Here is a 27,096-nt window from a genome sequence, read left to right on the forward strand (position 1 = left end):
AAATACGTAGGAAAAGGAGTTCCAATAAATAAAATGCCGTTGCCTTCTGAAGGAACAATTGAGTTACCAAAGTCTACATATTTGGCAAAACGACTTATAAATGCAAGTGCACGGCTCCACCGCATCTTGATTCATACTAATTTTTACTTTTCTTCTGTATGGATTATTACAGCAAAAGGTGAGAGGATTTAATAAATTATATGTTTTCTTTTTTATATATATATATATAATATTAAATTGTATTTACACTGAAAAGACATCCGCAACGCCTCACATTCCTTAACTCAAGTCATACAAACGGGCTGAATTAATGCCCTTCCTTGCCCTCGCTGTACAAGACCTAGCTAGCTAAAGAAAGTGCTAGAGGCTGTAGAGCTGCATAGGCAGTCTAGTACCACCCTAGTTGACATAGTAAAGCCAGTAGACCAGGTTGAAAAAGGTAAAAGCAATAGGGAAGATGACGCGGGACCACTTGTCAATAGCATTGACATCTGTCAGGTCGGGGATCTTCACTTTGAGCTGAGAAGCCCTCCTCCTCAAGCGCCCCTTCTTGTGGCCAATGGGACGGTCAATGGCCGGTCGACTATACAGGTCCCTGCTGGTCATAGGCTTGCGGTACTGTATACTGGCACTGTCGTAGGAGAACATAGTGGCCCGGGGGTCCCCGAGAGCCCCCATCATCTCAGGCCCGCCCATCTCGTTGCGAAGGCCCATGTTGGTCAAGAGGATGTTACCGTGGGCATCAACCTGAGGAGAATGGGGACGCAAGAAGTATTGTCAAATTGTGTTTATATAATGGGATTCTCTTACATTTATCAAAATGTAAGAGAATGGCAGATTTAACAGCAAACCACAAATGTGCCAGTTTTTCTACAATTCAAATTCAATATTGCTCGGACAGTTCTTCCCAACACTGTTGCACTTGCAGAAGGTGTTGCACTTGTAGGTTGCATTGCTTTCACCCTTCTGTTCAGTTCATCCCAAGACAGTTTTCTAGGGTTTCAGTCAGGAGACGTTTGGATGTGCATTCCATTATTTGAAGCCTACCACCTTATTCTTTCCTTCTGAAAGAAAATCCATGTTCTACTTGAATATTCACCATTTAGTAGTCACCAATGGTACTGATGAATATTGGGTAATCACCATTCACCATTGAAATTCACCACTGCTCAATAAGGTAATTCTGACATAGCCTGGGGGTATTTTTGGGGGTTATTATATTGACAAACCTCTGACCAACTACTTGCATGGCGCTGCAAAATGCTGTAGTGGCCGTTTTGGTTTGGTGTGCCACTTAAGTTTCCAACTCGTTGATCCAGCAAAAGAGCCCCAGACCATCACGCTACTTCCTCCACGTTTGACTTTTGGTGTCACACACCAAAGAACTGTGCTTTATTCTACTACAGATTAAAGTTTTCTCTTCACAGTTAAAACTGAAACTGCTTACTTCAAACAGTTGAGATGTGCTTGATGCTGTTGTCCTGTGAGCCGCTTATAACACAAGCTGTTGACACTGAAACATCTTTTCTGATTCTGTTGTGGCTTTGGGTCTGTCCAACATTTTCCTGTCAAGCATGTCCTCCAATACCTTTTGATGGTGTAGGAAACTGTACTAACTGTTCCCTAAAGCAGGGAATCAAAGGTTTTGTTCTAACCTTTCGTAATTTACCACATACCTTTGTACCATTTCAGGTCATAGAACTTGAACTGCTAAGAATTTAATAAAAACTGTAAAAATGGGGTTGTTCTAAAGTGGGGTTGTTCTACCAAGGTAGAGTATAACTTTTATTTGCTTTAGCTACAAAACTCAATTGCATATTTCTATATTTATTAATAAACTGTCCAGCATTACCAAGGTAAAAATTATTATAATAAGGTTACAAAACCACCACGCACCATCAATCGTTTAATGACTGATTTTACACCCTATTTGCCTAATTTATTATACACAGGAAGGGACAATTATTCTCATCCTTTTATTACTTTTGGCTGATAACCAATGCTTATGCCGACCACCCCTGTCAATGGCACATGACATTACATGACAATCACACCAACTGCAAAGTAAGCCAATTTAGCTAAAAAAGCAGCTTCAAAAATGTTTTTTAAATTTGTAATGACTGATATCACTTAATTTAGGGGCACACAAATATCATACAAAATGTAAAACTTTCAGTTTTTTATGGTATTCATGTCACATGCTTGTTGGTCCATCTAAATCAGGACCATATGTTCATTTATTTCACTTGCAATCCACATCCAATTTCAATCCTCATCCAAAATAAAAGTTTTCTTACATACATTGGTCCATTTTTGGCAATGCCAACTTGGCCAGGATCTTTGGCTCTTCCATAGATCAAACCACTGGCCTGTGCCCTTAAATCATCATGCCATATGTGCTTTATTTCCTCCTCACTAATTACCCAATAAACTCCATTGAATAATCATCCAGGAGATACAATTGTTATCGTGATCCGTATAAATATGTCAAAGATCAGTAGTAGTAAGGGCCTGAGGCAGGTTTGCAACCTCAGATCATTTTAGACCCTTGTTTAGTCAACTTTCTCTCCAGTTTAGCAGAGAAATGAGCAGAACAGCAGTGGCTTGTCCAATGTGGAATAGAGGAGGCACATTGAAATGCACACTTAAGCTATGCTTAACTTACTTGCACTTTGTTACTCTCCAGTTGACTCTTGTTTTCATTGTTGGTCTTAGCTGCTCTCTCAGCCACCTTCTTCTGCAAATGAGGGCCACGTCCAAAGAAAATGTAGTTGACAAAAGCATACTCCAACAGGGCAAGGAAGACAAAGACAAAACAGCCCATCAAGTAGATGTCAATAGCCTTTACGTAGGGGATCTTGGGTAAAGTTTCTCTCAAGTGGGTGTTGATTGTGGTCATAGTCAGCACAGTGGTTATACCTGAAGAACACGGGAAAAGATTCAAGATTTAGGTTAGAGTTTGGAGATTGTGCCACAATGCCACTGAACAGGATCAACTTTAGACATCACATTTGTATGTAGCAGTGCTGTGGATGACTACAGAATCAAGGAGAATCAATTCCTATCCACGTAGCTTGTAATAAATGGTATCTACAGCTATATTTATAACAGTGAATATAAACAGCAAAATGAACACCTGAAACTTAAAACTGAGATAGCTATATAGCGACTGTTGGGAAATGGTTTCTGCACACCTGCTTTGTTCTGTGGCTGATTAGCTATGATTAGTAGATGTGTTATGTGCCTGCATTACTGTTGTGTGACTCTGCGTGCAATTGATTTATTTTTCTGTCAACATTCTAAATAAAAGTGTGCAAGCAGTTTCAATCTAAGAACTTACCTACAGCAAGCTTGAAAATCATGCAAATTGTGCAGCCTTAGAAAACATGTAGAAGAGTCTACCCTTTTGTAAATCAGGAAACACTATTTTTCATAAATAGTTCACAGAGGAAATGTGTTAATAAAATTATTTAGATATGACTTTCTAGTTCGATCTTAAGCATTTTTATGTAGACGTAAACGATTGCTGTTATAGTAAACGTTACAGTAGATGGATGTTACGACTGAGTACGTAATCAGACAACAATCTTAGAAGTATGTCAGATTAGTTAGCCTGGCATTAGCACTGAAATATATATATTTATATAATTTGTATTTTATTCATTTATTTAACAGCAAAATGACGGGTACATGTATGGGTAGTTATAAGTCTTGGGTATACAGAACACTCAGTAAACCATGAGACTCACGTCAGATGTATAGTACAGCATATACACACTAAAATACATACGTTTTACTCAGTCACTCATATACAAATCCATTTGAGACATGTAGAGGACATTTTACAGTGGATATCCATGTGGATCTCACAGGCATTTGTATGCGCAAGACAGACACAAATGTTTGTTACTTTACAAAACATAGAAACATATAAATTGACTGAAATGTTTTTTTTGTGTGTAAATAACCTTGTAACCAAACTCAGGTTATATCCCTGATCACAGTATACAAACTGCCAGAACAGATGGACACTCCATGCTCAGGGGTGAGTGTGTTTGTTTGTTTGCCCATCTGTTTTGTTTGCATTTGTGTCAGTGAAGCGAAGTGTCTTTAAGTCAAGACACTTTATGGACACAGTTTGAAGACATACTGTGCTTCTGATGTTTTGTTGGACACAACAGGGGGACATTTAGTCAGGGGGACATTTACGTTTAATTTGCCTTAAGTGCTACACGAATGTGCCCACTCCCCCACTAAGGCAATTCCCTTCATGGTGCTGCCATGTGGGAAGTATACAATTTGTCACAGGCCCAAAATGTGTACAGTACAATTTGAGACTTTGTTAGTAAGCTCTAGCCTGTTCTAGAAAATTGTGTGTGAAAGTGAGTACAATGCTTAGAAGGCTGCATATCACCTTCCATTGGACACTGTGTGTAAGAACATATGGTAATGATTTACATTAACTATATATATATACACATAACACATTCATTACACGGCTATAGGCATTCTGTAGATATGCCATAACTTATCCAGTATGAGTCATAAAGCCATAAAGAGTAAAGTCATTCATAACATGATTTGGCCCCCTTGGCTTGCTTTTACTGACATTTCAGAGAGAAGCAAGATTCCACCAGCAGATGCAGATGACACAACTATCAACGACTTTTCTTCTAGCATGGACTCATCTACCTGTCTTATTTGCATTTGTCTTAGTTAGCTAAAACATTTTAAAAGGCAGCCATGGTATTTGCTTTTAATTATATTAAATTGCTTTGGTTTTGGTTCTGTATAATAAATCCTTGTCATGTATAGTATCCATAGTTGATGTAAATTGTTACTGAACATTGTATCTACATCAGTGAAGTGTGAAATGTGTTTTTTTTCCCTGGACTGAGGAACTAATTACACTGAAAATCTTGAAATAATAGACTACTGACCTAATGAACCATAGATCATGTTTATCCAAGAATACAGTTTGTACAAGACATTTACCCAATGCAACTCTGGCCGCAGAGGCGTCATAGTTGATCCAGAACGAGACCCATGACAAGATGGTGATAAGAGTGGAGGGCATGTAGGTCTGCAGGATGAAGTAGCCAATGTTCCTCTTCAACTTAAAACTCAGGGATAGTCTGGGGTAGGAACCTGAGAGATGAAGCACCACACATAACATTTTAAACACAAAGAACAGCAAGGAGATAGGATCAGTTTGGTTATTAAATCAATCAAGGATGTTTTCTTTTGTTTTTTTTCTTCAATGGAATTACAATAAAGCATTTATTCCAAAAGTGTTTTTTGGAGGAATTTCCAGTTTAAATGTAACTTTCCTTCAAAAAATTGCTTAATACATTTGTATCAACCCCAATAGTATTAAGTGACTTATCCTTCTAAAATTACCTGTGGCAAATACGGCTTTCTTAGACAGGGTTTGATAGTCTATGATGTCGAACTGGGGGAGCTCGATGTTCTCTACCCCAGTAACTGATCTGCTACCCTGCCAGTAGAATTCAATGTCATCAGTTGTGTATCCATCTGCAGAAAGAAAAAACAATTTTTACTATTTGATCATAATTTGTCATCTCCAATGCTGTTTTTATAAATAACTCCCTAAATCTGATCATTCAGGTAATATCACAATTAATTTTTTGTTATGAGAATATGCATTCTATCATACTTTAGTTGATTTTAGATCAGAATGAAATGTAAAAAGAACCAGGCCAGTAGAACAGACAAAGTAAATTAGCAAAATGTATGAAAAGTGGGCATTGGAATCTCTGATTTATCATTCTGACAAAATGTAACCAATAAGAAGAGCAGCCATTTCATAGAAATAAATAACTCATAACTCTCAGTAGTTATAGAAATTTAATTGGAGAGGATAGGATTTTTGTCCCCTCAGACTTTTCAGATTATCTGAAGGAAACTGCAGTGTTGGAATTAACTAAGTACGTATCCCTACTGGAGGCACTCCTTAAGTAGTTTCTTTCTTTTCTTTTCCTTTACTTTCATTAATATGAGAGGATCTGTGGTTATCATATAAACTGGAAAAATTACTGTGGGAGAATAATGTGGGAAATTATGATGTAGGAAAAGTCAGCTAAATTCACCAAGTGATGTTAACCAATTCAATATATTTAGGAAGAGTTATTTTGCCTACTCCAGCTGTCATTTTCGTTTATTATGAGCCGTTGATTGTTTGATTTGTGCCATTTGTTAAGGGTGTTCTCACAGGCATACATCTCAACAGGCCCCTGCAACCCTTGTGGCCCAAAGAGAAGTAGGGCCTGTTTCATTACTACCAAAAACTAAATACAGAAATAAATCATATTTACTGTGAATAATATCAATTAAATATATTTCATTAAAATCTCTATTGGCCTTTTGTTTAATATATAAATATATTGCAAGAGGTTTGGTTTCATGCTGTCTTTCGTGCTGTGGGGGGTCTGAGACAGCCCGACAGTTAAAAGAAAATACTTCACTTTATTTTTGAATGAGGTAAAGTTGTTGCAACACGACGGTGGGGTCACAATGACTGAAGGGTCACAAAGACCCTAAGATAACACAAGGGTTTTAACAAGGCTATTTTGCTGAGTATTCAGATCCTAAAAATGTGGTTTATTATATTGAGTGATTTCTTCCACACTTTAACTTTTGTTGTATGAAAAAAAGGAAAGTGGTAAAATAAAACGGTTTTGCGTCTTAGCCCAATTTAAAGGTTGCCGACATGCGGACCAATTTACCAGCGTGTGTCAAATTTAACTGAGTCCAGTTAGAATTTCTGATTAAATTTAGGTTTTCTTTTAAAGTACAGATTACAGTGCACTGTAAGTAAACCTACCAAAAAGCCCAGGGTTTGCATCTTTGTGAGCTGTGTCAGATAATTTAACTATGCATGAACATAGCATTTATAATTCAACTAAAGAACTTCAACTGAGTTTGATTGAACAGGAAATGCCAGTTGGCATTAGTACACTTCATTTTTTTTAAATTTGTTTTGTTTTTAATTTTGCAGACTTTCAGTAATGTTCTTCCTCATTTTACTTTAGAGTATGTACAGAGTAATAAAGTGTTTAGGACTATTAGTGATAACATCAATATCAACATCTGGAAACTAGATACTTTTCATTTTCCGTTTGAATAAGCTGTGTCAAAAAAATTGTATGCACTGTATATCAAAAGAAAAGAAAATAATGAGAAAAAAAAAAACAATTTAAGAACAATTCAGTTCCATTTACATGTGTAAATTCATTGTGTCATACATTGCCATGACATAAATATGAACATGTTCTTAACTCTTATACTGGGGATATCTTTTGACAAGTCTCAACAGTGACAATATCACACACACACACACACACATCACCACTCACAGCTTTCAATCTCCAGGGTGCAGTTTTGCTCATCCAGGGGGTATCTACGCAGGTCCATCATGCAGGCTGCCGTAGTAGTGATCCTGAAAGATAGAAAAGTGAAGAGTTTAGGAAGATTAAGAGGCTGGGTATAATACAAAAAATGTAAACAGAGAGAAGAATGGGCAGAGAGAAAAAGGAAGCTTGCTACAATTTGCAAGTAAGATTTGAGTTTTGAGCATCATTTCCAAAAGTATGTGTACAAACAAACTACACAACATTTTATAGGTAAATCATTGGACATAACGTCAACATCTTGAGGGAGTTTCAGAAGCCAGTACTGTTTTGAGTAAGTCTTGACAGAAGCCTAATAAGAGTTTCAACAGAAAGGTTAAGGAGAAAATACATTATTTCCCCACTCCTCACACACTGAAAGCCCTTTCCGTACTGAAGTATCCTTACAAAAACATGATTTCATTAATCAAAACCTATATCTCATAAGTGGTCTTACAGTATACAGGTTAAGTCATGCCTGTGTGGCCATCCCCTTTTTAAATACTCTTTCCTAAGTATGATTATTTAACCACAATCAAGGCAGTCAGGAGACTGAAACATATGTAACTTCTTTACTTCCATAGGTCAAACACTGTGATTTCATGATTTCCAACTGAATGTAAGCACTGTTTGTTTTTTTGTCGCATCAATGAAAAAGATCTCCCAAACATTGCAAGACCATTAAAAGCAGCTGTAAAAACTACAAGCAGCAATATGTGATGTTTGCCATGGGGTTGGGCTGGTGCTCAGTTGGTGTGACAGACAGTTAAATCAGTGCTGATGTTTACAAATAACTGCCATAGCAGATGGAGCAAACTAGTGGTAAGATACTGAATCAGAAACAAACAACAAGTCATTCGCGAGGCAATGTAGAGTAGATTGCGAAACAGAGAAAAATTATAACCTTTGACTTTGTGTACTTGGATCTAGGAAGTTTGATGTTGTGAAGACATTAAAACGAAATATTTAAGCAATATCACACGAGAGGGAGTGTGTCTGTCACAGTGAGTATGCGTGCAGACTGACGCAGGCAGAGAGGTGGATCCAAATGCAGAGGTTTCATAATTGCAAAGTTAAGTGTAGACAAGACAAACTGGACTAGATTAAGACAGTTACACAAACTTGATAACGGTGACTACAGTCTATGACAAGAACGTAACTAACATTGACAACCGAATTACACTCAACATAACAACATCAACACTCGACAAAGAACTGAACACAAAACAGGGACTTAAATACAAGACCAAACAAGACACAGGTGCCAACACTTGTCACTAATGAACAAAAACCCAACAGGCGACTAATTACAACGAAGCCCAAACCGAAAAAGACACAGGAGCACAACAAACATGAGCCTAGGGATTCGGGGAGGTGGGGCGTTGCAGTATCCCCCTCTCCACAGGCAGCTCCCGACGCCCAACTTCCATGGGGCCGACCGGGAGGCAGGGCCAAGTGACGGGACAGGTCTGGAGGGCGACCTAGGCTGACCATGCCGAGACAAGGAGATGGCGGACCACTAGGGACAAGATGGAGGCAGCAGCAAGGATGGCACAGGGCTCTCGGAGCTGGAGAGTGCAGAAGGCACAGGGCTTAAATAATTCTTTAATGATTATCTAAGGAACCGGGCAGTGTGCAAAGTTGTAATTTTGCAGTGGTCCATTTTGGAACCAAAATATGTGCAGTGCCACATTTGACGTTGCTTGGATAAGTGCTTCGAGATTCCCCCCAAAAATATTTGACGCCAGTTTCGTAATGGATCCCTTTCAGCCATGTTGAGCTGGTATTATGCATAGTATTGAGCTGCACCATAAGCTGCACAGCTTTTAGCTGAGCTTCACGAAGCTCATGAACAACTGATCTCATGTGACACTGTATGAAGTTGAAATGCAGTAGGTGTTAAGTTACAATTAAACAACATGAAAAACAATCAACATGAAAAACAATCAACAGTAAAAAATATTTCACAGCGAGTACAATCATTTAAATCCATTACAGCCAACCAACAAGAGCAACAAGTCTCTCGATAAGAGTCACTGTGATCCTGGAGGAAATTATCATCAGGTCCAACCAAGCATTCCTAAGTGCCGTTGTACTCCCGGAACAAGTGCGTCTTGAGCATTTTCTTGAAGGTGGGGAGACAGTCAGTGTCCCTGAGGTGGAGAGTTGATTCCACCATTGGGGGACCAGACAGGAGAAGAGCTTGTGTTGGGACCGGGCGGTTGTCTGAAGAAGACCGTAGGTGGCGGGTGGGGGTGTAAGGCTGGAGGAGACACTTGATGTAGTCGGGTGCAGTCCCGTTCACCGCTGGAAGGTCAGTACCAGAGTCTTGAATCTGATACGGGCCGTGATGGGAAGCCAGTGGAGGGAGATGATGAGCAGGGTAACATGGGAGCGTCTGGGTAGATTGAAGACCAGACGGGCCGCCGCGTTCTGAATCCTCTGAAGAGGGCGGGTTGCACATGCTGGGAGACCGGCGAGCAGCGAGTTGCAGTAGTCCAACTTTGAGAGGACAAGTGCTTGGACTAGCAGCTGGGTGGAATGCTCAGTAAAGGACAAACTAATTAAAGACAAGTGGATTCGAAAGATTGCATCAAACACGAAAGTACAAAGCTAAAAGTACAAAAGGTGACCAGACTCCACACCCCTAGAATCATTGTGCAAAAGTGAATCTGATTCTGTAATGTTCCAATTTGATGTGTAGGCTACACAAACATTATGATTTGGCACTGTATATAGACTACAAGGATTTGATTTCCATTGCTTTGCTATGCACCATCAAATGAGTACTGACTTGCTGGACAACATTTCAATTTACAAATATGTGTTGTGAGCATACTGTCACTTAGAAGCAGATTTTTGTATCACTTTACTGTGCAGATACAGCCATATGAGCAGTGCTGACTCCTGCCATACTGAATTATGCCATACTATTATTGTAATAATTTGTATGGATAATATGTAGTTGATATTTTATAAACGCAATTTTACTAAGGCTTGAGTACAGATTTTCCTTATTTACCTAGATTTGTCTTCCCACACAATTTTCATACAATTGACTAGCATGAGTGTTAGGATAGACAGGTCCATTATGAACTACATGGCACACCCAGTCTTTACATAATTCGTATTCTTATATTTTGTATTGAAAACTAATCTTGCTGACCGTAGCCCACTTTCCTGGAGAAATGTCCAGTGATACCACCAGGATCTGTCCATTTCAACCACTACAATGTTGAGAAATAAAAAGCCCCTACACATGAATATTCATTTCATCTTACACAGCTGAATATTATGTGGCTGTAGACCCATGTCTAAGACACACCAAATGCATTAAGAGAGTATTGAATGAATTATAAACCAGGTGCAGAGAGAGCAGATGGAGTAAAAATAGGGGCATCAGGACTGTAACTTGTCAGTATGGGTGTCTACATCAGTGGAAGCTCCTCGGGGAGGACCATCCTCCTCAGGGACATTTCATGAAAAAAAAATTGTGGAACATTTAAAAAGTAAAAAAATCTTTATATAAAACTATACGAAATATATGATATTAAGATGAAAAATGTATCAAACAATACACTGTTTTGCAATGAAAGTCTACAGAAACTCAACAGCATTATCTGTGGTAGCACCATGGATCAGTCGTTAAGGACATCAGGACATTAAGTCTCCATCCTCCTTTGGCAACATTGACTTCAATACAAAAACCTTGGAGGGCTGGTAGGCCTCACGCTACCTTCCATATACAAACATGGTATTTATGGATACTTCCAGTATCAGGATGCCCTGTCCAAATGGTTGGAGGTGGAGTTAACTAGCTACTGTTCTCACCCATCACATGCTTGTAGAAAGTGTGACAAAGTTCCAAATCTTTCAAGAGAATTTTCTCCTTTTTGATTAAAGAGGTTCCAAGATTCAAACATGCATTTCTCATTCAAATATTTTCTGATTTTCTGATGTACGATACACCCTTTGAAAGCTTACAGAAAGCTTATAGCTTTGCAGATTACATGAGACACATATGTACGCATTTGCTCCCTATATTGTAGATAGGAAATTGCTGATTCCTAAATGGCCAATAATCCTTACATTTACAAAGGCCCAGCAATAGCACCGTCAAAATGGAACACCCCTCATCATTTCCTTAATTTTTCAATAAGGCATGCCAGATTGTATCAATCTGCAGAGAGCATAACTAGTGTGTGCAGTGACCATTCAAAAACCATATGTATGTGATATAAGTAGATATTAAGATAACATTTGACATGTGCACTTAACAGTCACTGGTAAGGTCATTTGGAGCAGTCTAAATATAGCTCACTGTAGACAGCAGGACACAGTCTGAATACTTGTGATAGTCCGGAGGGAATAATAATTCTGCAGCGAGTGTGAAAGAAATATCCCAGCTCAATGTGAAACTGTGAGAATGTGTGAGAGGCAGTTGAAAGTGAAAAGCTGTCACAGTGACATGCCAGTTATTTTGGGGTTCTCTCGTGAGGCAGGAAGAGGCCGGCTAGTATACATCAGAGGAAAGGAGAGACGCAGAGATGCACACATAGGCTTGATTGCGTAATGGAAACAACAGAGTTCAGCAACATTTTAAAGCTTCAGCCTATGATTAATACGGTTGCCGCAACATGCCCCATAGCTGACACACAAGGTAGGTCGTAAAACAAGAACATTACATGTCTGTTTCAATCAGAATGGGACTCTTCCTATTTGTATGCCTATTAATTAATTGAGATGTTTCACTTGCTATTTATAGTTTTGCTTCATTTGTCATCATTTAATTTCAATTTTCATTGATTTGCAATAGATCAAATACAGTTCTAACATTTTAAAACAATCCTCGAATCACCCATGGTGGCAGTAACATGCAGGCGATTTTCCCCGTCTTTTGACTGTGCGCTAATTGACACTAATGGGCGCTAATTGCCCGACGAGGATCTGGTTTAATAATTACCACGCAAAATGCGGCAATACATCATGCGCTATTTGCGGTTGGGCAAAGGCACAGATTAAGCTGCGGTTGCAATGTTAGTAAATGAGAACCTGAGTGTTTAACTTTACTTCAAGACGTGTTTTCCCCGGTGCTATACCTACATGGGAAAACGCCCCAGATTCTTCCTGGTAATGCTAAGTGGCCACCATGTGTGGTAAGGGAAAACATTTAACTGCCAGTTTCAGATTAATGACTCACCTGATCCTCAGAGCTATGGCTAGCCAAAATGATTTTATCCACATGATCTTGCTAGCATTGATGATGATGTCATACAATTGGTAGCTCTTTAACACAGACGCAAATTACATAAATTAGTGACATGCATGCAGTAAAGTCTAACATTACTGCCCTTGAAGCAATTAGCTGGTCCGAGTCGTCCGACTCAATATAACCCGATAGCCTGTAATGTCTAAATTCATAATTAAGAAATACGCCATTTAAAAGGACATATAATTCTGAAGTGTATCCCTAAAATAATGTGTTTGATGTTTTAGTCTCTTGATGGAGTGACGCTGACTATAACAAATGGTTCAAAACATGGTATCCCTCTTAGATAAGTTTTAGAAGAAGAAATGCCCACTTCAAAAGATTGCAAAGCTTGAAAAAGAGAAGAGAGTATCTCAGTTTAAAACTGTCATAATCAACCCCCCCCCCCCACACACACACACACACACACGCGCGCGCACCACCAACAATGCTGAATCTCTTAAAATTCCAAAGCCACATTATTTACAGTGACTGCCCTTCAGTTCTCTTTAATAACTCACAACTCTTTGCAACATGGCTGCACATTACTGCAGAATCAGAAGGTTGACACTGTTCAGGACGTTCGGCTCGGCGTGCTCCGGACTGCAGGGGAGCAGAGCTCCATAAATGATTCACCACCTGGGTCTCCCTCTTACACTTCTGAGGTAAAGGAGAAAGCGCAATGCTGGATGTTTGACGAAAATACTTTGAGGAATAAGGGTCTCCTCCCCAAAAACGCTATTGAAACCAAGAGTTGAGAGTTGACCTTAGCATTTTTCCCGCAACAAATAAATGATGATAGAAAGACAGTAAAGGAACTCACCTGAGGAAAATGATAGTCATCTGAATAAATTGTATCAGTTACAATCACAGTTGGACCAAATGTCACTCAGCTGAGTACAGGACAGACATTCGTGATTTTAATGGCAAGCACAGTCACAGACACGCACACTGCCTCTCATTAAACAAACAAACAATCCAATCACACTCACCGGAGACCGTAAAGCACAGTTCCATCAGGATGCAGTCGGATCATGCGGTTCTTCACTGTCACACCATGGACAAAGGACTTCTTGTCGTTGATGAAGTAAGTGTCAGGGACCCAGAGTTGATCCGCCACCCTGTTGTCCAGAGTTAAGTTGAGCGGAATGCCTGTGTAAGACAAGCGCTTGTCTCTCCAAGACTGCTGGAAATACATGGTGATGGTGTAGTCCTATGGGAGATGGAAGAGAAGGTAGTACACATGGTGCCATCTGCCATTCAAGCTATTTACTGTTTGTGTACATGCACATCATTTCAAGTTGAACTACTAGTAACTGTGTTTTTTTTTACTGTGTCTTGCTTTTTTGTCAATAGTTTGAAGTATGATTTTTGTATGTATTTACTGTGTGCAAGCGAGAGAAGGGGAAATAAATCTGTATGTGTGTACACATTTTAATTTCCAATGAGTATCTCGAGAACCGGGCACTCTGCAAAGCTCACATTTCGCAGGTATTCTTTTCATAATCCATTGGAATGCAGTGCCGCATTTGACGTTGTTTGGATAAGCATTTCAACATTAAAAATAAATAAATTGCTGCCGGTTTTGCTGCCACTCTCGCGAGACGAAACAATATGGATATAGTGAGCCTGAAACAGGTGTCTGACAGAAACAATATTATTTATGTCAGTGCGATAAAGAAAACCCAAGACTATTTTACTGATGAAAAACTGGTTAGCTAACCAAGAAAAATACATTATTCAAAGTGGATGTTGTTTTTTTTGGTAGGTATAGCTGGAATGTTATTGGCTACAATTAGTTTGCAGTGCTGCTTTCATAGGGTATCCTTTATGGATGAAAAGCTGGCTAGCTAACAGAACAACAATATACAATGGATACTTTCAGCATAGATCAGTGGATTTTGTTACATTAATCAATGTGTTTACTGTTGTCAAAACTACTTGCAGATTGCAAATGTTCACAAACATCTAAATCAACTAAAACATTATTATCACCAGCACGCATCATGGACATGGGCCATGATTAACCTTCATGGTAATCCATTACAGATGGCAGCTTTGACATTAATATATGCACATTTGATTATTCACCTTGTGCACGTATATTAATTAGGAGAAATCTGATTGAATGACACATCTTTACCAAACACAATTATATCCATTCATACTGCACACAGTCCCACTGACTTCTAGGTAAATTGTGACAATAAGGTTTGTTACGTGACAACAGCATTCAGTATCCCGTTGCAGCTAAATTTCCAAGATACACCACTATGTGTATGTGTATCCAATGATTCATGTTTCCAATAGTGTGCACCTTCTTTTTATATATATAACTTGGCACAACCACAGACTCTGCAATAAGGCTATACACACTGCTGAGTGGGATTATGTTGAACAACGTCACTACTTATTAAGCACAGCAAATAGTCTGTTACTCCACGGAAAGACTGAGCTACCTTCTTCCCCTGCCCTACGGTCACTTCAGTCACGCAATCAGTCCTGCCCTGCAGATGTCTCCTTTCCTCTTTTGCTTGTGTCAGCAAATTGACTCCTCACACTGAACGTTTGCCCCCTCCCATGCCCTGGATTCTCTGTTCAATAATTTGGTGTGTATTCATAGAGATGCAAAACAGCATGGTGTTAAGGACATAACATCTGTGCTAAAGATGTTCTGTCAAAGGGCTCTTTCACAAACTGCTATTGGATCTGATTATCATCTTGTGAATTTGCCTTATTAGAAGGTTGGTATAACTAGTATTAGTAGTTACTTAATTATAATTTTTTTAAATACCAATATTAATAAATATTTTGGGAGGAACTGAATGTTATTAGTACCGTAGCTACAGAGGGGAATTGAGAATGAAATGGGCAACTTAGACAACAGATATCACACACTTAATTTGAAGGTTCTCGCTTGGAGAGAAGATGCTATGATGTGTGATGGGTGTAGCTATAATTGTTAGCCTACAGGGGGAGGTAGAAAGGTAAAAAAAATTACTTGTCATTAGACCCAAAGTACGGCAGCTGAGAAGTGTCAACGTTTTGCAAAAGCCACAACACAAAGCCTTAAAGCCACAACAGAAATACAAAAAGCTACTACATAACAGAAGTTGAAACTGTGAGAGTAAAGATTTTCCATCTATAACCGGCTAGCCATTTAAGAGAGAGTATGGGGCTGGTGGATGATGAGATTTACAGAAAGGTTAAATGGAAAGGTTCAGCATTTGGGTCGTTGGTAAGCTTTGATATGCCACTGATTTGTGGCAAGGACAAATCATGAAAGATAAGGAATGATCTACAATATATAAAGATATAATTTGGCAGGTCCATACACACACTGTCTACTATTATGAGTTAACTTCCTGTTCATAGTGATTGGTTTGTATTTTGACGCAAGGAAGGGAGACATGGTTGTGGAATAACAATAACATGGCTGATCATTAAGTCACAATTGATTTCCAAGGTGCGTGAGCTCCTCAAGAACACCCAAGGTTGTTTACAAAAAATGGGGAGCTTAGATAGAGCCTGAAGTAGAACAAACATGACATACTAAAAATGTGTGGTATGAACACACAATACAGTGTTTAAACATTGTGCTAACTATGTAAAACATGTAAACTATTCTTTATATATCAAACATCTCTTTTCAGATACCTTTGTTTTATCCATTACAATCAAAAAGTAGTTTTAAGAATATCAATTGTGCTAATTGTACAAATCAGTGTTTAATGATGATATATGTGTGAATTACTTTTCTCAATTTGACATATGATGTCAAACACAGAGTTTCTTGGGCAGTTTACAATAGCCATTTTATGTATTACTTCCTTTCTGATCTGCGTCTGTGGTTGGATTCAAATGACAGCAATGTAGCATATTTTTACAATCTCAAGACTTGTGGTTGGGAAACAAGCAGCGACAAACAAAACACAAGATAGAACAAAATGTAAGGATATCATTTACATCAGCCTTCTGAAAAGCCTCGCAGGCTTTTTGATGAACTGCACTTCAAAATGTTTCACTTGACTGCTGGTCACCACTGGTAATCTTCTCACAGGGCCTGACTGGGATAGTTTCATCACTCTTGCCCTATCAGTCTAATCTGAGTCACAAAGCTACAGTTAAGATTCCTCTCACAGCTGTCCAGCCTTCCAGCTTTCCTTGCAGTTTGCGAATATGCTTATTCAGGCCTTTCAAAGCATGCTTGAGGGAAATACACTTTCAGAAAAAAGGCACAGCCAAACATTCCCCAAAATGTTCTTATATTCACATATGAGGGGATAACACATTCATCCCAGCACAAATGTAATTAACTTTGACGTACAGTCCACATGGGTCACGTCTTTTTGTATACTTTTACCACAACTGTTCCCATTTGCAGCAGTTTTGGTAAGCTAAATGTTCAAACATGCAAGCCAAGAAATTGATACAAACAACAGTACAAGTAAAATTATTGAATATTCAATACTTTGAACCAAAAACCTTGTATACCCATCTTTTAGTATCTCTGACACATACACATACAGTTGCACATACTGTACTGGGCACTTAACTGCAAAATCCTACTTTAAAACTGTAAAGACCTAATGTCAACATCTAACATGCTGTAAAATACATGAATACTGCTATATGAATCGTCTATAGATGTATAGGAAAACATATAGCTTGAATAGAAACATGTCTCCACTATATTGTACAGTATGCGAAGCACGTACACAATAAAAGAGTGATTACAGAAACCTGAAAAATATAGATACCACCTTCTCTCTAAGGTATGCATAAACCAATGGGCAAATAGGATTATCTACCCATTAACAGCTAGTAAGCACAATCACATAACTTTCAGCAAGACAACTGCTGCTACATAAAGACTAAACAGAGAGGAGGATAAAGAAGAAGGTATAAGGGGGGGGGGGGGGGAATGTTGCAGCCCTTCCTTATTGGGGATGAACACTTTCCTTGGAGCCTATTATTAGAAACAGCTGTTCCCCCCGACGTCCGCTTTCCCATCATTACTCTGGCACCTCAGCATTTCCACAGCACAAGAAACGGCCGAGACGTGAGCGGAATGCTGTTATGCATATGAGCTGCACTACAGCAGAAGGGAAGGAGAGAGAGAGAGAGCTCTCTCTAGCAAGACGCATAAAACAAGGACAGGCGATGCACATGGCACGTTTGTCTTTTTCCCCTTCGGTTTCCTGTGTGGATGTTTAACAGGCACTCAATAAATGCTCAGTAAATGAGTGCTACGCCCTATTCCTCTTCTCATATTTTACTGCAGCGTGCCGAGGCCAACTGCAGCGTGGGCTCCTACGCACGTACAGCCCTATGCTATCCCCCTCTGCTGCTATCCCCCTCTGCAGTGTGCTTCATCCTGACCTAATTCTTCCCCATAGCCATCTATGGGTGCAGCCACTAAGACATCACAGGGTGAGGAGGGGGGAGGATAACAGCCCAGTCCTCCCAGCCTAGTTAAACTTCTGCAGATGTTTACAATACATCTGCAGAAGTATACACACACATATATATATATATATATGTGTGTGTGTGTGTGTGTGTGTGTGTGTGTGTGTGTGTGTGTGTGTGTGTGTGTGTGTGTGTGTGTGTGTGTGTAGAGGTAGAGAGAGCGAGAGAGAGAGACACTAGTACTGAAAATAGTATAAAACCAGCAAAAGGTATTGTGGAAGGTATAAAGGACTGTACATTATCAAGCATCATTAGATTACTCTTCCATCTGGACTTCAATGGCTCTTTTTTATTTGAGATCAATAAAGTACCAACATACTTATGTATTTTCACATATTGACATACACATGGGACCCTAGAGTATCATATGTAAACATATGAAACTTTCAGCTAACTCACACTCTGTATCTCTCAACACCAGAAAGGAACGAGCTGGCCTTACCTTTGCCCCACCACTTTGGTCTCATGAACATACCATGATTTGTTGCTAAGCCTCAAATGTAATTCATGTGCCACGAGTCATACACTGTAAAAGCTTACATTCACTCTCTCTTAGTATACAAAGCATCTGACCTGCAATCCTCACCACAGCCAAACGATCATCTATCTGATCAATTTTGTAGTATCGAGCACTACTGTTTCTCCTCCAGTATTACCGGTTTTATGAACTCAAATAAGATATAGCTGGCTAGTGTAGCTATGCTAGATCTACATTTAAGGGTAATTCATCTTGGATTGTTTAGGCTTGGGTACTGTTGTAATTATCATTGTACCGAAACAAAGAAGCTGTGAATCAGCTCTAAATTTGAAACAAAAACTTTTTTCTCCTTTCAGTCTCAAACTTGTAACTCTAAAATTGTTGTGCTATGGCGGACATTGTACATAGGTCTCATACTGAAACATGCTGCAGATATTAATGTAATTGAAGAAGCCAAGTTTGTTGATTCTTGTCTGATTGAGGCAAATTCTCACATATTTTGTATTTATTCTTGTGGTAAACAAAAAGATTAACATGATCTGAAAAACAATGAGTTATTCCTTAATTTCTTTAATCTATCTTTGGTCCACAACTGTAAGACAAGTCAGGCTCAGTTTGAGTTTTGTATATGCTGTACTATATCATCATCAATATGCAGGCCTAAGACAAGCTGCATTTTTTGTGGTCTGGTCTCCTATTGATGACAAAAAGTGTCTTCTACAATATGCATTGAGTTGTATTTGGCTGACCCACCGATGTGGGGTCAAACATATTTCAATAGCAAAGGAATTAATTTGAATTTATGATGAAGTTGACCAAAAGACTTAATGCAGCAAAGTTTCCATTCTTGCTACTTCTTGTCCTGTGTCCTCAAAAATCCACCAACCTTATTCATCCCTGGTCTTGTTTCCATGCCAACTCCTGCATGCAGTCACAGACAGTTAAAACAGAAAGTGACAATTCAATAAAACTCGAGATTTTCTTGTGCAAATGTGGAGGGGGAAGCCTTTATTTCTTTTCCTCCTCCCTGACTTATTTTTGGGAATCCAATTGGTGACCTATCAATGGTCAAGGAAGGATGATTACTTGAAGAATAAACCCTCAATGCCCTCTGCCATTCAATACTGTTGGGAGCTTCATATTTGATTCTGAAGCTCATGCTAGCACTCCCTGGGCTGAGCCAGACCTGGTGATCTTCCTTAAAGGAAATTGTGTCGGACATCTGATCAGTTGTGGGTCCATTAACCTCATCTCTAATGGGTCTAGTACCCTGAGTGCCCGGATGGAGTTACACAGTTACAAAATACTCAAATGTCTGTTAAAACGGCCAGTCCCCCTATGGAATATAAACACTGGCTTGCACATTTTCTCTAACATAATCAGTGCTGTTTCTAATGTGCAAAAGTTTTCTTCCATACGGAGTCAGATGGCTGAGCGGTTAGGGAGTCGGGCTATTAACCAGAAGGTTGCTAGTTCGATTCCTGATCGTGCCAAATGACGTGTGTCCTTGGGCAAGGCACTTCACCCTACTTGCCTCAGGGACAATGTCCCTGTACTTACTGTAAGTCGCTCTGGATAAGAGCGTCCGCTCAGTTACTACATGTTAATGCAAATACGTTCACACTCAACAATGACACAAACGTTCCTTCTCTAGTTCGTGAAAGTCATCCATGCTCCAGCTCAACACGGTTGGATTGTTCCCGTGGCTCCAAGGATCGCTCCCTTTTGTGGTTGCAGCAGTGGATGAGAAGTTCATGTTTATTATTTCTCGCTAAGCGCTCCTCCAACGACTTCCCACTCGACACCCTGCATGTCCTTGGACACACAGACCTTCCTGCTTTTATAATGAGATGGACCGATGGGACAGACAAACATGTTACATAGGACTTACACAACTGGAACATGCTTCAGATAGAGTAGTGAGTGCTATAAATTCATTTCTAAATGCTCTAAGCATAAGATTGTCCCCACTCATCTCTTTGTCGCCATTATGACAAGCCCTTAATGGTGAAGGAGCACAAAGAAAAGAAGGAAGTAGCTCCATTGCTGCGGAAGTTTTGCCTGGGGGGAAATATCACTTTGCCCTCTGCGTACATATCCCTGAGACCCCACCCCAACTTAAATGTAGCAACCATGAAATGCGTAAGAACAGTATCTGACTGAGTCAAAGACACTTTGAGTCATTACTCAATTTGGCAGCGATTCATCAACTTCGTATCTCACAATGGTAATGGTGTAGTTAGAGGGGACAGATAATGATTTCTTTGATCTTGAAAATCCTGCAGACAAACTTGATATTATTCGAAACAAAATTCACGGTTCACTATTTCAAAAATCTGTACTGACGTAAAATAATTCTGTACCTGTAATTAACTACCTCACCCAGCTCGGTAGTTAAAACAATAAGTCAGTAGTTAAAATGTCAGTAAGTTACAATGCTTTATCATGTCCAGTCTTCCATGGACTAGTGTCAAAATAGTTTAATTATGAAATGTAACATGTTGCCTACAAGAAAAGATAACAAGCAAACATGAAACCCAAACTGTTCTAGGGTTAGGATGCCAGATTAGTGTCTAGTTTAAATGAGCTGTTTGAACCAAGAACCTTCCATGACATTTTGATCTTTTACCACTGATGAACTGCTATCGGCAGAACCTCACATAAATCCTCATCCTAAGGACGTACCGGACACATCAATCTCCCAGACCAATCAATAACTTCTGACCACAAGGTGCTATGAGGGCTTCATAAAGCACTCTATACAGAAGAAGACACAAGGATACTTACATGACAGGAAATACTGTGAGGCATCCTTACAGACGCTGGGTGACTCACAAATACAATTCCAATAGTATACTGTAAATCATGTAATGAGGATTTTGTAAATGCTATGCTATACTACACTACACAACTAGAAATTACTTGTGGGCATCCAACAGAATAAAACCACTTGCATTGCCCAAATGGCGCCAAGTTATAACTGTGTTCCACCTAAAATACAAAAACATGTATGCAAGGACATAACCCTGAAAAACAGCAAATGTTTTCAACTAAAATATCCATGGACCTGGATGATTCACAAAAATACAATGAATTTCCCATGATAATTAAATAGCTTTTGCACACATAAACATACCTCAGAAATATGAAAGCAAGCCTTTAATTTGCAACATAGTTACTATCTGCAGTGTGAGATTAGCTCACATCTGGTGACAGATGAAAGATTGGGGTGGGGGAGTACAAAAATAAGAGACTAGAGAGATGGAGCCAAAGTTAAGTAAGAAGAGTCAGAAACAGTGAGAGAGAGAGAGAGAGAGAGAGAGAGAGAGAGAGAGAGAGAGAGAGAGAGAGAGAGAGAGAGAGAGAGAGAGAAGACCATTTATTACAGTTTCTCAAGCCAGCCACAAGGGTAAAATGACCTGCTATTTGAGCCATTTTAAAGTAGAGCACAGAACACAGCACATGCTGCAGAATTCAAGGAATCCCACCTGAAAGACCTTCCACATAAGACCACATGTTAACACTTCATTGAAATGTAACAGATGTACAGATTAAACAGATGACATAAGAGACATAGCCAAATTAGGCACCATATAATTAGTCAAAAGACATGACAGATAACCCTCACTATTTGCAATCAAGCCATGTATGAGTCGTCTGTGTTTCTTGTTCTCCTTTCTCAGACATGAATAGGTTGACCGATTGATTTACAAAGTCGAATTCGTTTATCACTCGGGCAACAAGAAATTACACCGAGCACAGTCATCATATCCGACAACACATCTGGGACATGCACATCTGGGACAACACATGCAGTAACCCTTTTCCAATGACTGTTCAGCATCACTCTGGCAGAAATGTTGCCACAGCCAATGACTCAACAGGGAAGGAGAGGGAGAATAGGAGAACACAAACCCATCCGACCTCTCTGCAAGCCTCCTACAGCTCATGTCGCATCAGTGTCGTCTAGTTCACGAGGCAGTTGCCTTTGACAGCACAGCATGTCAAATGACTGAGGCCGGCTAGAGGGAAACAATGATCTGAAATATCTGTAATCCTTTTTATATACAGCCAGGTTAACTGTGCTTAAGCAAGCAGTTCATATGTTCAGTGTGAGTCAATGTCATCACAAGGTCATTTCATTGGTGAAATAACTTTCAAAGAAGGTGCTCCTCTGGGAAATATGTTGGTGGATAGTATTAAATCTTGCCTTGTGTTAGGAATGCTTATTTAACTATACCATGGGGTAATGCAAAGGTAGGATGTTAGATAACATATAGATAATGTTCTTCCATTCATAAATTGTGGGGGTTTTGCTATGTAGAGTTAAACAAGGGTACAACTCTTAATATGACCATTAAAATGCTATACAGCATTATAACATCCTAACAGGTCACACCTCAATGCTGTTCATTCCACTTCTCAGTGTGGATGAAAGGTAAATAGTGGCATCTGTCAGGGATAGTTAAGCAGAATGAACTGCAGAGCTGTAACAAAAGCCAATGATGTCTTGTGACAACAGTTGCAAAGAAAAAGGTTTTAATAAAGGCCCTATGTTGTATGACTGAAGTACATTCATCACCATAACTCCAAAGCTCATCTCACGTCAGTACAAGCATTACAAACAAAAAAGGTTCCTTCCAAAGACAAGTCCATAGAGAAAATTGTGCACAGATATATATTTTACGGCTGTACACATCAAAAGCGAGGCAGTTATAAAACGTAGCGAGGTGTCCTTCGTGTACAATATCAATAAGGTTTGCTACTTCAAACAGCAATTTGGTGGGGTCCATCAGGTTGCATAAAGGAATGTAATGTTTTCAATGGGTCTTTTCAAAGGAAGTTCACTGACGTGTTTGGAAGCCTATCTGACCAACCAGTGCTGTCAGATGTCCTATGGCTGTATCAGTAATAGCACATCATCTGACCTCAAAGTAAACTTCCTGTGGGGAGCTTTCAAAGCCGTGTGAGAGGTAACTTGGGGGTAGACGGGGTTCAGTACTTCATTTAGAAGAGACAGAACAAAACAAGGGGAGGGCAGATTCTCACAAAATGACTCAATTAATTTCCCACTCAATTTAAGTGTTTATCAGACTACACTATAACCTTTCTGGACAGAAAATATGGCAGGCAAACACACATGGATTCAGCACTTTTTCAGACGTCAAATCAGGTTCAGTTCTAAGACCAAATCCCTGTGCTACTTATGCCATCGATAATTGTATTTGTAATATTAATCATTCAATTCAGCACAATCATCTACAATTGCCATTCCTTTTTAGTTTTAACAAGCCATGTATATTGCAAAATATACAGTATGAGACTGTTCTAATGGCCAGTCCACAAGCTGATTTTTCTCCAAGGTTTTTTCCAAAAACCTTTATCATAAAAATGGGCATACAAACCCCTCCCTATCTTCCCATACACATTCAAGTGCGAGAACAGGCAGAGGCCACAAAGGCCCAATCAATGAGCCATCCAAGCAGGCTTCTAAACACTATCCAATCAGAAGCCACGTGGCATTGACTGAGAAAACTGCACCTTCCATTATCCCCAGGGGAGATTTGATCTGCAGGAATCCAGCCTAATAAACATTTCATAAGCTTGGTTTCACAATGACAGCACATCATTGACTCTGCAAACTACATTTACTTGCCAAATGTAGTATGGTGTGTGAAAATAGCATATGTATAACTGCAATTAATGTTAAGACTTTATTCTGGCCTGTGACAACAATTTAATTGCTATGTGCCCCAAGAAGATCTTAGTAAAGTTAACCTACAGTTGCCTTTGAGTCATGCTCATCTTCATACATGAACATTCAAATGATCTGGTTTACAGTACTTCACACAGATATATCAGTTTTCTGGACTCCAATGGTTTTTAATTCAGTAATCTAGGACAAGATGTTGGACAAAATTCCTAGGAAAAGTACATTAGTCTGAAGGATTTTAGTCAGTTATGTTATGACTTAAGTCATATCAATTCCAATCCCTCAATGTTATAATAACTAAGGCTGAATATACAACAAAATGGCCACCATCATAAAACATAAAAAGTATTATGCCCCAAGGAATACGGTATCCTTGCATTATTAAAATGTTTTACTAAGACATTAAAATACTTTCTTTGACATCATCAACACACGTCAAACGGGAATTGTATCAATGTTTCACAAAGGTTTGATATTTACATTGAACCTTGTAGGTTGGCCATCTCTCTCCCTCTCTTTCACTCACTCCCTCACTCACTCAATCACACACACAAACACACACACACACACAGAAACTACATGAGTGCATGTCTGTTTGAACAGTATCTTTTTAGCACACTGGCAATGCTGCATTCATGCCAGCAACCCATTTCAGCATCATCATTTAGAATTCTGGGTCTTATTGTTGAGTCACTGACAGCGTTATGTAATTACTGCATTAAGGCCAAAACAGAGGAAGCCTACACCCAAGCAGTGTTGAAGTGTTATTGTCGTCAATTCTACAATTTTCTGCGCGCACACTATGGTGACACCTCGCAGTTCTGTAGGTAAAGGTGCGTGTGTGGAATATCTAAAGTGGCTAAATCTATGTGCAGCGCCAACGTGCCCCCCCCCCTCCACCCCTCCCTCCCACCACCACCCTTAATTCTCTGTCTTTACTGGTTCTGACACCACAGGGAACTTTATGCATATGGATTATATTCGACACATTGCGGATCTCTACGCCGAGACGCAATGAATCACTTTTTCTTTACAACAACCATAAAGAAAAATGCACAGAAATTGGCATGTAAACTATAGGCTATAATAAAATGGATATGCAGACAGAATCATTCATGTACAGTTACATGTTTCATGTTCTCACACTTTCCAAAAAGCCTGCACGAGGGACGTGTGTTGCCAAAAGAAAATAATTATATTGGCTACTCACCATGTTGACTTCCGACACCATGTCGATACTGGCAATATCTATGCTCATGCCAACGTCCACCGGGGCACCTTTAATTACATGTATTGAACATATACATATAGACTCTGTCAGTGTGCATTTCATTGTGGGCTAATCCAGTATGTAAAAAAATTGGATATGCCACCCTCTAAGAATCGCTTACCTCCAAAATCAGGCCTCAGTCGAATATCATATCCCTTAAGCAGTTTGTCCACTGTCGCTTTAACATATGACATGTTGCTTGGCTCATTGGCGCTAAGAGAAAATATAATATTGATTTATAATCTTCATCAAACCTGCCGACTCAGGGGCAGACTGAAATAGCATTTCATTCACTCACCTTTGAGCACCGCAGACCATGTTCACCATGAGGGATAGACAACATAACCCCCAGCGTCCGCGGTCTAAAGACGTCCACATGCCTAACTTTGATCAGAGAGATGACTTTGAGCTAAGATTTCAAGAATGCAACTTAGTCACAGGCTTCCGAATTATTTCCAGAACAACGCATGCGCGTATTTTTACTGACATGAAAGAATATTTGCATCAAAAACACGCTTTCTAAAAGAAATATGCTGACACTTGGTAAGGAAAAGGGTGTTTGCGCTTCACCTGAGGTGTCTATGCTGGCGCAAGAGGTCGCGGGGATGCATGCATTAGCCAAACCGTAGGCTATCAATATTCTAGGCAGATTCCATCCCTTCCAGCTAAGTCAAGCATTTCAGCAAACACAGCAGCGTCCGGAGCAGATTCGCATCAAGCAGGCTGTCTATGTTGGTCGGCTGAAGATCTTATAAGAATAAGCACTGAGCGCGGCTCCACGATCACCTTTAGTCAGCTCAATGTGGGGCATCGTGCAATACAAGCACGTCTTAGAAGCTGCGCATTTTCTGGAGCGTAGTACCTGGACGCCTCAGCTCCCTGACAGTAATCCATTCGCCCCGCGTCACGAGCTAGAGCCTAACTTAATAATTTGTTAAATAAATAAATAAATAAATCGCATTAAAAATGACAACGCACGAATAATTAACGAACGACGATATAAGAAGCGCTAAAAGCGCTGAAATCTCAGTTCCAGCTGCATGATGACGTGAGAATGGAATTTGCAGGGATTTATCGCAACAATAGAACATTGGCTGGATTCTCATATCATTTGATTTTGATATATTTTGTCCACGTGTCCTCTACACTTCAACTGGTCTTGGAAGGCTACTTTCTTAAGATCATTTTCTATGATGGCCACTGAATGTTTTATGACAAACGATTGTATCAAAAGGAGAGGGAGTGGGTGGTGTAAGAGCGAAAGCAGAGAGCAGGGTCTTGCAAGCATGTGTGTGTCAGGTAGGTTACATCGATCAGTGTGGAAAACACATTTCACCTGTGTAGTGCTTGCTTTCTAGGTTAGATTTCACGTTGTCTCTCAGGAGCAATACAAGGCCAGGGAGTCAGAGATTGTAGATGCTTTGCAGGACACCACTGATAAAAAATGTATGATGTCTGATGGTTGCAATGTTATCACTTAAAGTTCACTTCCTAAAGAGCTAAAACCAT

General features: G+C 39.6%; 1 protein-coding gene across 2 annotated transcripts; it reads right to left on the reverse strand.

Annotated features, from left to right (window-relative positions):
- Positions 1-399: 399 nt before the first annotated feature.
- Positions 400-25,965, reverse strand: gabrb1 (gamma-aminobutyric acid type A receptor subunit beta1). Of its 2 annotated transcripts, XM_084683210.1 has the most exons (9): positions 25,886-25,965; positions 25,709-25,800; positions 25,528-25,595; positions 13,650-13,870; positions 7,377-7,459; positions 5,401-5,535; positions 4,996-5,148; positions 2,666-2,919; positions 400-747 (listed from the first exon to the last, which is right to left on the reverse strand). In XM_084683210.1, the coding sequence occupies exons 1-9, from the start codon at positions 25,963-25,965 to the stop codon at positions 400-402; spliced, it is 1,434 nt and encodes a 477-aa protein (XP_084539336.1). The 2 variants fall into 2 exon arrangements, with proteins under 2 accessions (XP_084539336.1, XP_084539337.1); XM_084683211.1 differs by lacking the exons at positions 25,528-25,595; positions 25,709-25,800; positions 25,886-25,965 and having other exon boundaries at positions 2,672-2,919.
- Positions 25,966-27,096: the final 1,131 nt, after the last annotated feature.

Source organism: Hypomesus nipponensis, chromosome 3 (assembly GCF_054491055.1).
Source record: "Hypomesus nipponensis isolate SF chromosome 3, ASM5449105v1, whole genome shotgun sequence".
Classification (NCBI taxonomy): domain Eukaryota; kingdom Metazoa; phylum Chordata; class Actinopteri; order Osmeriformes; family Osmeridae; genus Hypomesus; species Hypomesus nipponensis.

Coding starts and splice junctions, on each gene's coding strand:
- gabrb1 (XM_084683210.1), bottom strand. CDS start 25,965: ATGTGGACGTCTTTAGACCGCGGACGCTGGGGGTTATGTTGTCTATCC. Junction 5,149..5,400: donor GAAAGCCGTATTTGCCACAG/GTAATTTTAGAA, acceptor TTCATCTCTCAG/GTTCCTACCCCAGACTATCC. Junction 2,920..4,995: donor TGCGGCCAGAGTTGCATTGG/GTAAATGTCTTG, acceptor CGTGTTCTTCAG/GTATAACCACTGTGCTGACT.